Genomic DNA, 13,239 nt, shown 5'->3' on the forward strand with positions numbered 1-13,239 from the left:
TGAAGTAAGGCTCAAGAATAAGCATAAATATAGCATATCATATATACACCATGGCCAAGCGGGATTTATCCCCTGGGATGCTAAAATGATTCAACTTATAAAAATCAATTAATGTAATACACATTAACAGAAGAAGGATAAAAATCACATGATCATCTCACTAAATGCAGAAAAAGCATCCAACAAAATTCAATGCTTGTTTATAATATAAACTCTCAGCTGGGCATGGTGGCTCATGCCTGTAATCCCAGCGCTTTGGGAGACTGAGGTAGGAGGGATCACTTGAGATCAGGAGTTTGAGACCAGCCAAGCCAACATGGTGAAACCCTGTCTCTACTAAAAATACAAAAAAAAAAAAAAAAAAAAAAAAAAAAAAAAAAAAAAAAAAAATTAGCCGGGTGTGGTGGTGTGTGGCTATAATCCCAGTTACTCAGGAGGAGGCAGGAGAATTGCTTGAGCCCGTGAGGTGGAGGGTGCAGTGAGCTGAGATTGTGCCACTGCACTCCAGCCTGAGCAACAGAGCAAGACTCCATCTCAGGAAGAAACAAAACAAAACAAAACAAAAAACAACTCTTAACAAATGTGGAATAGAAGAAGATTACCTCAACATAATAAAAGACAATATGAAAATACCACAACTTATGCTCAACCATGGGAAAACTGAAAGTTTTTCCTGTTAAGATCAGAAACAAGGCATAGAAGCCCACTCTTCCTACTTCTGTCTAGACCGGAAGTCCTAGACAGAACAATTAGGCAAGAAAAAGAAACAGGAAGTACCAAATCAAAGCAGAAAAAGTAAAATTGTCCTTGTTTGCAGATGATGTGATCTTATACATACAGAAAACCACAAAACTCCACACAAGAAAAACCTGTTAGAGCTGATCAATGAATTTAGTAACGTTGTAGGGTACAAAATCAACATATAAAAATTAGTTGCATTTCTGTACACCAACAACAAACTATATGAAATGGAAATTAGGAAAACAATCCCATTTATAATAGTACCAAAAACAATAAAATACTTAGGAATACATTCAACTGAGGAGGTGAAAGATGTATACACTGAAAACTATAAAACATTGATGCAGTAAGTTAAAGTAAGACACAAACATGGAAAAATATCCCATGTTCATGGATTGGAAGACTTAATATTATTAAAATGTGCAAACTAACCAAAGTGATCTACAAATTTAATTTAGCAATCCCTATCAAAATCCCAATGACTTGGGTTTTTTTTACAGAAATAGAAAAAAAAACTCTAAAATTCATATAGAACCACAAAAGATCTTAAATAGACAAATCAATGTTGAGAAAAAACAAAGCTAGAGGCATCATACTTCCTGATTTCAAAATATAATACAGAGTTATAGTGATTAAAACAATATGGTACAGGTTAAGTATTCCTTATCTGAATGCTTGGGATTTTTTTTTAAATTTTGGAATATTTGCATTGTACTTACCAGTTAACATTCCAAATACAAAAATACAAAACCCGAAATGCTCTGATGAGCATTTCCTTTGAGCATCATGTTGGTACTCAAAAACTTTTGGATTTTGGAGCATTTTGGATTTTGGGTTTTTGGGTTTAGGATGCTCAACCTGTACTAGCATAAAGTCAGACATACAGACCAGTGGAAAAGAATAGAGAGCCCAGAAATCAATCTACACATATAAGGTCAACTGATCTTTGATAGAGGTGCCAAGAATATACAATGGGAGAAGTATAGTCTCTTCAACAACTGGTATTGAGAAAACTGTATATCCACATGCAAAAGAATGAAATTTAACACTTATATTACACTATACATAAAAATCAACTCAAAATGGATTAAAGACTTAAATGTAAGATTTGAAACTGTGAAACTTATGGAAGAACACTTAGAAGGAAAGCTTCATGACATTGATCTTAGCAATAATTTCATAGATATGACACCAAAAGCACAGGCAACAAAAACAAAGTAGGATCAAATCAAACTAAAAAGCTTCTGCACAGCAAAGGAAATGATCAACAAAGTGAAAAGCCAACCTAAGGAATGGGAGAAATTATTTGCAAACCATATGTTAGATAAGGGGTTAATTTTCAAAAAATATATGGAACACCTCAATAACAACAACAAAAAACAAAGAATAACCAGATTAAAAATGGGCTAAAGATTTGAATAGACATTTCTCCAAAGAAGACATACAAATGGCCAACAGAAATATGGAAAAATGCTCAATGTCACTAGTCAGCAGGGAAATGCAAATCAAAACCACAGTGAGATATCATCTCACACCTTCTGGGATGGCTATTATCAGAAAACAAAACACAACATGTATTAGCAAGGACAAAATTGGAGCCTTCTTACACTGTTGGTGGTAATGCAAAGTGGTGCAGTCATTAACGAAAACAGTATGGAGACTCTCAAAAAATTAAAAACAGAACATATCCAGCAGTCTCACTTCTGAGTATCCAAAAAAAATTGAAATCAGGATCTCTAAGAGATATTAGCAGGCCAATGTTCGTTGCAGCACTATTCACAATAGCCAGTATGTGGAAACATCCTAAATGCCCATTTGTAAAATATTATTCAGCCTTAGAAAAGAAGAAAACACTGCCATATATGACAACATGGATAAAACTTGAAGACATTATCCTAAGTGAACTAAGCCAGTCACAGAAAGAGAAATGCTATATGATTCCACTTATATAAGGTATCAAAAATAGTCAAACTCATAGAATCAGAAGGTGGTTTCCCAGGGCTGTGGGAGGGGGAAATAGGGAGTTGCTTATTAATGGGAATAGTGTCTTAATTATGCAAGGTGAATAAATTCTGGAGATTCGCTGTACAACATTGTCCTTATAGTTAACAATACTGTATTGTACACTTAAAAATTTAAGACGGTAGATTTCATGTTAAATGTTTTACCACAATAAAATGAAAATTATTAAAACATATGATGTAAACAAACAAGTTTGCATGTTCAACTAAGTTAGCAACCACTGTGCTCAACAGCCATGATAGTGTTATGAACTAAAGGAGGACAAAGAAAGGAAGGGAGGAAAAGGGCAAACATTTATTGACCACCAGCAGATTTCAGTTAGTTTAACTATATAAGCCTTGCAACAGTCCTGTAATATAGGTATCATTTTCACACACCTATTTGTTAAATAAGGAAACTGAGGCTCAAATGAATTAAATAAATTATTGAGGTCATTGAATTAGTCTGTTCTTACACTGCTATAAAGAAATACCCGAGACTGGGTAATTTATAAAGGGAAGAGGTTTAATTGACTCACAATTCCACATGGCTGGGGAAGCCTAGGGAAACTTACAATCATGGTGGAAGGTGAAGGGGAAGCAAGCACCTTCTTCACAAGGCGGCAGGAGAGAGAACAGCGAAGGAAGAACTTCCAAATGCTTATAAAACCATCAGATCTCATGAGAATTCACTATCACAAGAACAGTATGGGGGAAGCTGCCCCCATGATCGAGTCACCTCCCTCCCTCAACATGCAGGGATTACAGGTTCCTCCCTTGATAAGTGGGGATTACAAATTGAGATGAGATTTAGGTGAGGACACAGAACCAAACGATATCAGTCATACAGCTCAGCCCAGTGTTGGAGGTGGGATTTGGTACCCAGGACATCTCACTCTTTCCATTTGTGTGTGATTAACTCTGCTTGGCTGAGTCAAAAAAAAGCTTCATGGAAGAAGTGATATTTGAAGTAGGAACAAGAAGTATGTTTAATATGTACAACTATTATAACAAGGTTGTTGAAAGAGCAATAAGGACCTCATTTTGGCTAAACTGGTAGGAAATAAGAACGGGAAGGAATATTGGGTCAAGACTGGAAGTCTTTACATGCCTTGCTAAGGAGTTTGAATGAGTCAACACAAAACAGCATCACATCATAGAAAACAAACTAAAATGCATACCTTCACTGATGGCAGGTCAGTGGTATCATCTTTAGGCAGAGAAGGCAGCATCCTACTGCCCCCTTGGCTTAATCAAAAACAAGCATAAAAAAAGAGAAAGGTATTATTTTTAAAGAAATTATGTTTTAATGTGTAAAAGCTTTTTAAAGAATATCTGGTTTTTAAAATATGTAGATAACAGGACTGTGACAAACTACACTGATGTCCTTTGTCACAGCTCTTCAGTCCATATCTAATTTCAGCCACAACTATAGAAGATAGTTCTTTGTGAGTTCAGACTCTTCATAGGCTACAGCACCTTATCTCAAGCATGCATCTTTCTATTTTCTTTCCTCAAGATTTCTCTGATGCAACAGGAGCCTTCTTGGCCTGTAGACACACAAGCAAAGACCAAAAATGTGGAGAAATTATCAACTCCAGGGACAACCTTCAACTAATCAGGGACCACTTGTCCCATCAGAACTGAGTCCTCATCACAGCAACAACTTCCATAATTCTTCCTGATACTGACTTTTTCTCTTTCTCTGCCTCCCTTTCCCTACTCCTCTCCTGCTTCCTGGGGTCACTTCTCACATACACCCACCTTCACCCTTGTCTTTCTCTCAAGGTCTGCTTTTGGAGGAACCCAGTCTAAATAAAGTCCAAAGACAGAAACAAATGTGATCATTCAATTTTTCAAAACTTTAAGGATGGTTCCAGCCTTAAGAAAACCCACTATTTAAAAATATGTAGAAAATATATGTAAATTAGATACTTGTTCTTATTGCTAAAGTTTCTTCCCCTATGAAATGTTTCACTACAGCATTCATCTAGTATATTTAAAATATGCTTTGAAGTACTTACAACATTTCAAAAACATATCTACACAATAAAGCATAGTGTACTTGCATTCTAATATTAAAGAATAATGTCTGCCACTGCATTGCATGAAAATAGCTGGATGGATTTTCACTGGATTTGGAGCTATGCTTGAAATGTTCTAAATTAAAATACGTGCTGTGTATCATACTTGAAATTTACTTGGGGAGACCTTAAAGAGTTCGGCGACCATCCTCTGGAACACTGACACAGATTTTGTGAGAAGCCCACGCGACATGCATATCACATACACGAGGATGCCACAAAAGCAGATCAAATAAACAATGGTTTCAAAAATGATTTTCAAATGGAAAGTTACAAAGTCATGAATGACATACTGGGATGTATTCATGTCATAATGGTTAATCACTCCCCTGAACTTAGTCTCAAGCATATGCCAGCAAGTTTACAGAATAACATTTAAGTATTGAAGTTGTAAATATCTACGAGTAATACCAAAGTATTATTAGTCAATACTTTGGTAAAATGATACCATTTTTGCATTTTAACAAGGCTTAATATTACTATGGTTTGTCCAGCTTTGGAGATTTGAATTAAATCATAAGATGAATACTATTTATAGTAAGTATTATTTTAGATAGGATTTTTTTAAAATAGAAGTTTGTAGAGATACGTGATCACATAATCTTGTAATGAGACAGATCATTTATTCCTCTCATTTTACTGACAGAATCTGATGAGAATTTTTTTCTTGTGTACTTTTTATATTAAAGGCCTGGGAGAAGTTACTGTTTGGAGTTTGTTTTTTTCATGCCCTTGTGCAAGAGAGAAAGAAATTTGGTCCTCTTGGTTGGAATATTCCGTATGGATTTAATGAATCTGACTTGCGCATCAGTATCCGACAACTGCAGGTAAAACTAACAAGAAATTAACATTCATGAAGGATCACTATTTATCAGGCCCTAGGCAAGTCTTTTGCTTGGAATAACTGATTCACTTCTCCCAGCATCACTAACAGGTGAGTAGATGGTAATAACTATGGCTTATGAAACACTATATCCATCTGGATTCTTCCTGCTGCAAGTAATGGGAGATCTGATTCAAACTGGCTTAAACCACAGTGAAATTCATTACTCACATAATAAAGAGGTGCACAAGAAGAACATGCTCTGGGTTTGGTTGATTCAGCAACATCACAGTCTTGTCATCGAGGACCCTGGTTCTTTGTATTTGTGCAGTGCCATCGTCAGTGTTGGCTTAACATATGTCCTCACTATCCTCTACTTTCCTCCACTTGGTCAGTTCTACAGCTTAGCTCTATCAATCAACAGAAATAGCTTGTATACTTTCAGCAGAAAAATAATTTATTGAAAGGATATTGGGTAGCTCAAAGTATCACCAAGACAACTGGAGAGCCAAGCTCAGAGAAGAGGCATCCAGAGTCAAATCCAAAATCACTCTGTGTCTGGTAAGGCAGCATCTCTACCCTTGTTGAATATTAGACCCCAGAGCTTGCCTGGCTGCCACATAGACTCTAGTCTACTGCAGGCCTCTGCTGTCATGACCACATTCAAAGAGATTCTTTGGTGTTACTGATTTGTTTGTTTGTTTGTTTTTGAGATGGAGTCTCGCTCTGTTGCCCGGGCTAGAGTGCAGTGATGTAATCATAGCTCACTACAGCCTTGAACTCCTGGGCTCAAGCAGTCCTCTTGCCTCAGCCTCTGGAGTAACTGGGACTACAGGCACATGCCACCATTCCCAGATAATTTTGTTTGGAGACAGAGTTTCTCTCTGTCATCCAGGCTGGAGTGCAGTGGCATGATCTCTGCTTACTGCAAACTGCGCCTCCCAGTTCAAGTGATTCTTATGCTTCAGCCGCCCAAGTAGCTGGGACTACAGGTGTGTGCCACCATGCTCGGCTAATTTTTTGTATTTTTTAGTAGAAATGGGGTTACGCCATGTTGCCCAGGCTTGTCTCAAACTCCTGAGTTCAGGCAATCCACCCACCTAAGCCTCCCAAAGTGCTGAGATTACAGGCATGAGCCACTATGCCCGGCCCCTTGTAGGTGTTTTTTGTTTTTGGGTTTTTTTTTTTTTTTTTTTTTTTTTTTTGACGTATTTTGTAGAGACAGGGTCTTGCTGCATTGCCCAAGCTGGTCTCAAACTCCTGGTCTCAAGCGATCCTCCCACCTCGGCCTCCCAAAGTGCTGGGTTACAGGCATGAGCCACCATAGCTGGCCTGTTCTTGCTTCTTTGTACCTTAATCCCCTATTTAGTTTAAGGTGGATGCATCTGAGTAGCCAAGCCCAGGTCACAGGCATAGGCTTCAGCTGTAAGAGAGCTTAGGAAAGTGAGTAGCTGGCCTTTCACACAAACACAGATAATTAATATTTTTCTGCTTTTTTGCTGTTCTGAGAGGCCTTTTTGAAATAGGACCTAATGAAGGGAAAGGAGAAGCATTGATAAAGTCTAATTAATTGGTGCTATTAGATTTCAGTCAGGTAGGTTTTTGTAAGGCTATAAGCATTTAATCACATTTATAACAACCTTTAAAATAAAAATTGTTAAGACATAATTTGTATAGGAATAGTTGATATTTTATCAAGTCTTTAAAAAAAATTTCAGGGCAGAAACCTTAACTGGAATACAAATGTCCATTTGAAAATCCTTGTAACAGTTGTTGAGATTGGTGCTTATGGAATTGTAACTGCATGATGAAATGACATTGATTTTAAACATTGGTTTTTTAGACCAATTAGTTGGTACAGCCTAAGCTTGAACATTTTGCCAAAACCATCATACTGCATATAATCAATCATCTTCTGGCCAAGCCCCAGCCTATAGCCTCTGATGTCATCAACCTTTCTAGCCCCCACATTGGAAACTGCCAGCATTGGCTGGATCCATGTTTCATTTCTTCAGAAATTGGAAAGATGATTGAGGATTAATCCTTAAGCCATCTTCACCTGGTGTGAGCAGGCTGCCTCTCTTCAAAAGGCAAATCAGAAAACTGATAGCTAAGTGGATACACAGCCGGAGAATGAGCTGTTGGTCTCCAGTTCTTGCATATGCCACAAATTTAACATTAAATTCTCGTGAAGTCTCTTCCTTCAGTTTTGGGGAGGGAAGGGACCCAGTTGAACACACCCTTCCCCTCCCCCAAAGAAGAGACAGGGAAAAACTTTCCTCTTTTTGCAAATAATTCATTTCCCAAAACGATAACCTTCTCTCTTTGTCAGTTCCCTTTCATATCTCTTGACACTTCTCTTACTCTTCAAAACGTGGGCATCTTAAAGGATTAAGCCTTCTTCCAACTTGGTTCTAGAGAATTTAGAAATATTTTTTCTCAACTGTGCATAATTTCTGCTATAATTCCTGCACTATTAAGTAAACTTCAGGGGCAGGAAAAGCTCTCAACCCACAACTTATACCGTCTCAATACACACACTATAAAAAATTCCTGTATATTAGAAAAAGTATGGGATCTGGAACTGGAAGAAATAAATTCAGGCCTTCATATTACTTCACATTCACCAGACTGTTTCCTACTCTGCAGAGTTATTGAGAGATGAATAAGACAATATAAAAACTATGCAAATGATAGTTTTTATTACTATTATTACAACAGTAAGGACACTAGAAATGCTATGCATTGTTTGCCAGTGGAACTGTGTCATAGTGTGTGATTTACGCTTTTGTACTAAAGTTTGAAATTGCTTTGTTTTTAATCACATTGTGAAAAGTGTTCTAAACCAGGCACCTGGTTCTCAGCCTTGGCATGACTGGCATTTTGGGCCAGATAGTTCTTTGCTGTGGGCAGCTCTCCTGTGTATTATCTAGCAGCAGCCCAGGCCTCTACCCAATAGATGCCAGTAACACCCCAGCCCCCACCACAGTTGTGACCATCTAAGTTATCTCCAGACATTGCCAAATGTAACCTGGGGGACAAAATTAACCCCAGTTGATAGCGAGTGCCATAAAACAAGGTTTATCCAAATTCATATGAAAAATACTTGGTAATTTCCATGTCATCTTTTTTTGTTAAACGTTTTTCTCATTACAGAAGCAATATGTCTTTATTTCAGAAAAAATTAGAAACACGGACAAGCAATTTAAGATAAAATGCTATCAGCCAGGTGCAGTGGCTCATGCCTGTAATCCCAGCACTTTGGGAGGCTGAGGCAGGTGGATCACTTGAGGTCAGGAGTTCAAGACCAGACTGGCCAACATGGTGAAGCCCTGTCTCTACTAAAAACACAAAAAATTAGCTGGGCGTGGTGGCACACTCCTGTAATTCCAGCTACTTGGGAGGCTGAGGCAGGAGAATTGCTTGGATCCAGGAGGCAGAGGTTGCAGTGAGCCGAGATCATGCCACTGCACTCCAGCCTGGGTGACAGAGCAAGACTCTGTCCAAAAAAAACTAACAATCTCAGCTACCCAAAGACAACTCATGATGATAATTCTTTCAACCCCCTTTCTAGATAGATAGATACATACTTAAAATAGAAATGAAGCAAAATACTTTAAGGTTTTTCTTGTTTCGTTTTTCCTTTGCTTCAGTTATTTATCAATGAATATGATACAATTCCATTTGAAGCTATATCTTACCTGACTGGGGAGTGTAATTATGGAGGAAGAGTGACAGACGATTGGGACAGACGTCTCCTATTAACCATGCTGGCTGACTTTTATAATCCGTCCATAGTTGAAAACCCTCATTATAAGTTTTCTCCCAGTGGAAACTATTTTGCACCTCCTAAAGGCACTTATGAGGACTACATTGAATTCATTAAGGTAATGACGTCACCGAAAATAAGGTTAGATTAATGTGTGATTTTTCTAACAGCAAATGGTGAAATGTTCTTCTGTAATATATAGGTTTAGAGTATTATGGTTTTAATTAACTTTTAATAACCTTTTTCTAGTAATTACTGAAAATTAGAAAAATTTGAGTATTCTGTTATTTGATGTTGGTTTTTAACCCTTTTTTGGTCTGCACATGTCTGCCTTATGAATTCATGTATTGTAGGAAAGGAAAAACTTTACCCTCTTATGTTCAGTGCCGGGGCCTGCCAATCAAACTGACAGAAAACAAATCAGCAGGAGAAGAGGCAGTACAGTTTGTACTAATGTTAACATTTTTATGTGCACAGGAGCTTTGCAGAAAAGGAGTGAAAACCAAACAGTGCAGTTGTACTTGGGCATTTACCATTTCAACAGAGGCGGGTAAATTGTAGAGACATGACTAGATAAAGGAAAGCGGATTTAGAGTTCTAGGGGCAATACATTGTGGGAAAGTGATTAGGAAATATATGGGGGAAACTAGTGGAAGATAAGGACTATTTTGAGTGAGGTCTGTTATACAGACTCATCTCAGTGTCAGTTCTGTCTCCAGTGAGAAGGGTCATTCTCTTCATCCTGGTACAAGAAAGAGGCAATGTATGCCACAAGTCACAATGGGAAATTGATGCCCTACCTTTAGACAGGTAAGGGGAGGGCAGAGACCTCTTTCTGGATCTGTTGATTCTTAATTGCCTTCAGCTCACATAACCCCCATGCCTAAGTAGCATATTTTGGACTAGTGTATCCTGATCATCCCTTTCAGTATCCACGGAAAATATGATGCATGCTTAATTTGCTTTCTGGTAGAAACTTCCATTTACTCAACACCCTGAGATATTTGGATTACATGAAAATGTTGATATCTCCAAGGATCTTCAACAAACAAAAACCCTCTTCGAGTCTTTGCTCCTCACCCAGGGAGGCTCCAAACAGACAGGAGCCGCGGGAAGTACTGACCAGATTCTGTTAGAAATTGCCAAAGATATCCTCAACAAGGTAATGCTTAGCTTAAAATATGTTACTTAAAATATAAATAAAAATGATACTGAAATGACAATCTGAAAACTCCATGTACTAGCATTATGATCTTGAGGAAGAACTTTGCCTCTCTAAGCATTAGTCTCTAAATCTGTTAAATGGTGATACTACTACCAATTTTTTAAAGTTTTTTGAGAACATTAAAGAGATCATGAATTTAAAGTGGCTTATAAAATGCCTGGCATATTATAAGTTCTTAGTAACTGTGGTTGTGGATGCGCTAATGTACATATGACTTACATACGTATATTATGAGCTAATGTACGTATACAATCTGGTGTTAGCTATTATTATATAATAGCTGAATGAAGCTAATTATCCATTCTGAGAATAATTTGTGATCTTCAAAATCTATTCTTTTAGCTCCCTAGTGATTTCGACATTGAAATGGCACTACAGAAGTATCCTGTGAGATATGAAGAAAGCATGAATACTGTGTTAGTACAAGAAATGGAAAGATTTAACAAGTAAGGATCTATGTCCCCAGTGATTCAGAAGGCAACCCTCCAAAGTCGATAAAAGCACACAATGGTATTGAACCGAAAAGACTATTAAATCCTGTCATTTCATTGGAATTTTAGCTCATTCAAAAAGTTCTGGCCAGGCTCAGTGACTCATACTGTAACCCCAACACTTTATGAGGCTGAGGCAGGAGGATCACTTGAACCCTGAAATTCCAGCTTCGGAAACATGGCAAAACCCTGTCAACAAAAATTTAAAAATTATCCAGGCATGGTGGCAGGTGCCTGTAGTCTCAGCTACTTGGGAGGTCGAGTTGGGAGAATCCCTTGAGCCTGGGAGATGGAGGCTGCAGTGAGCAGAGATCGTGCCACTGCACTCCACTCCAGCCTGGGAAACACAGTGAAACCTTGTCTCAAAAAAAAAAAGAAAAGAAAGAAAAGAAAAAGAAAAGTTCCATATCTTCTGTCTCAGAAGAGAGGGTATCTTTATTTCTTTATTTGTTTGTTTGTTTGTTTATTTATTTATTTTTGAGATGGAGTCTCGCTTTGTCGCCCAGGCTGGAGTGCAGTGGCACTATCTGGGCTCACTGCCAGCCCATCTCCTGGGTTCTCTCCATTCTCCTGCCTCAGCCTCCCAAGTAGCTGGGACTACAGGCGCCCGCCACCATGCCTGGCTAATTTTTCATATTTTTAGTAAAGACGGGGTTTCTCTGTGTTAGCCAGGATGGTCTTGATCTCCTGACCTTGTGATCCGCCCACCTCAGTCTCCCTAAGTGCTGGGATTACAGGCGTGAGTCACCGCACCTGGCTGAGAGGGTATCTTTTAAAAAGTAAAAATGATGATGAAAAGGGATCTGTTATTACTGGTTAAAAATATTCATTAATCATAACTTCTCATCCATCTGTTAACTATACTTCTTAGGAATTAGAGACAGAATAAACATTAGCTAGACCTATGCGTAGTCACATCTTTTGTCATTTTTCTGCTACCTGGCCAGGCACAGTGGCTCATGCCTGTAATCCCAGCACTTTGGGAGGCCGAGACAGGCGAATCACCTGAGGTCAGGAGTTCGAGACCAGCCTGGCCAACATGGTGAAACCCTGTCTCTACTAAAACTACAGAAAGTAGCTGGGTGCGGTGGTACATGCCTGTAATCCCAGCTACTCAGGGGGCTGAGGCAGGAGAATTGCTTGAACCTGGGAGGCGGAGGTTGTAGTGAGCCAAGATCATGCCATTGCACTGCAGCCTGGGCAACAGAGTGAAACTCTGTCTCAAAAAAAGAAAAAAAAAGAAATATATATATATATATATATATATATATATATATATATATATATATGCACCTGATGCCTTAGTTAATTCAGCATTTCTTATACAAAGGTTTTATTTATGTGTACATAATAACATACTATATCTCAGCTGCTCAGGCGTCTAGCCTAAAATCTCTCACTACAAGTATATTTATGGTGTTCTTAGCAAGGTGGACCTAAGTGCAAGTATTTGAAAGTGTATAAATGAATATATAATTTATGTTTTCATGCAGTGTTTCCTTAGTTTCAGCCATTGAATGACATCATTACAGCTTTTTCATATTTGCATGTCACCTGAAATATTATTTACCTATTATTTTTCCTTAAGTCATTGCCTGCTTAAATTAGCTAGGTCCTAAGGAAAAATAGCCAGAAAGCAAAAATCTTGATATACTAGTTGTATTACTTTCTGTATTTTAAAATATGTATGTGATGAATGAAAAATGTTCATACATGTATCACTTAACATTACCTCACGTACCACCACATGAGAGGTGACACATTTTGGGAAGCAGTCCCATAAAGCTGGGAATGAAATGCCTGCTGTTCTTCTGGAAAGACTGTATGTTGATATCATCATATATGTTGATGACATAATTTCTTTCATTGCAGTTTAATTATAACTATACGTAACAGTCTGCAGGACCTTGAAAAAGCTATTAAGGGAGTGGTTGTGATGGATTCTGCATTGGAGGCACTCTCCAGCAGCTTACTTGTTGGAAAGGTTCCAGAAATATGGGCCAAACGTTCATACCCAAGCCTTAAGCCACTAGGAAGTTACACCACAGATTTCCTAGCCCGGTTGAACTTTTTACAGGTAAAAGTGTATGTGTGTGTGTGTGTGTA

General features: G+C 38.1%; 1 protein-coding gene across 2 annotated transcripts in view; it reads left to right on the plus strand.

Moving 5' to 3' along the window:
- Window positions 1–13,239, plus strand: part of DNAH12 (dynein axonemal heavy chain 12) — a 256,283-nt gene that overhangs the window by 232,172 nt on the left and 10,872 nt on the right. For both annotated transcript variants that reach the window (XM_031935192.1, XM_031935193.1), the window contains exons 66-70: window positions 5,515–5,652; window positions 9,302–9,535; window positions 10,391–10,579; window positions 10,985–11,088; window positions 13,006–13,210. In XM_031935192.1, coding sequence (XP_031791052.1) covers window positions 5,515–5,652; window positions 9,302–9,535; window positions 10,391–10,579; window positions 10,985–11,088; window positions 13,006–13,210 — 870 coding nt within the window. The remainder of the gene's footprint in view (window positions 1–5,514; window positions 5,653–9,301; window positions 9,536–10,390; window positions 10,580–10,984; window positions 11,089–13,005; window positions 13,211–13,239) is intronic.

Source organism: Piliocolobus tephrosceles, chromosome 2, assembly GCF_002776525.5.
Source record: "Piliocolobus tephrosceles isolate RC106 chromosome 2, ASM277652v3, whole genome shotgun sequence".
NCBI lineage: Eukaryota > Metazoa > Chordata > Mammalia > Primates > Cercopithecidae > Piliocolobus > Piliocolobus tephrosceles.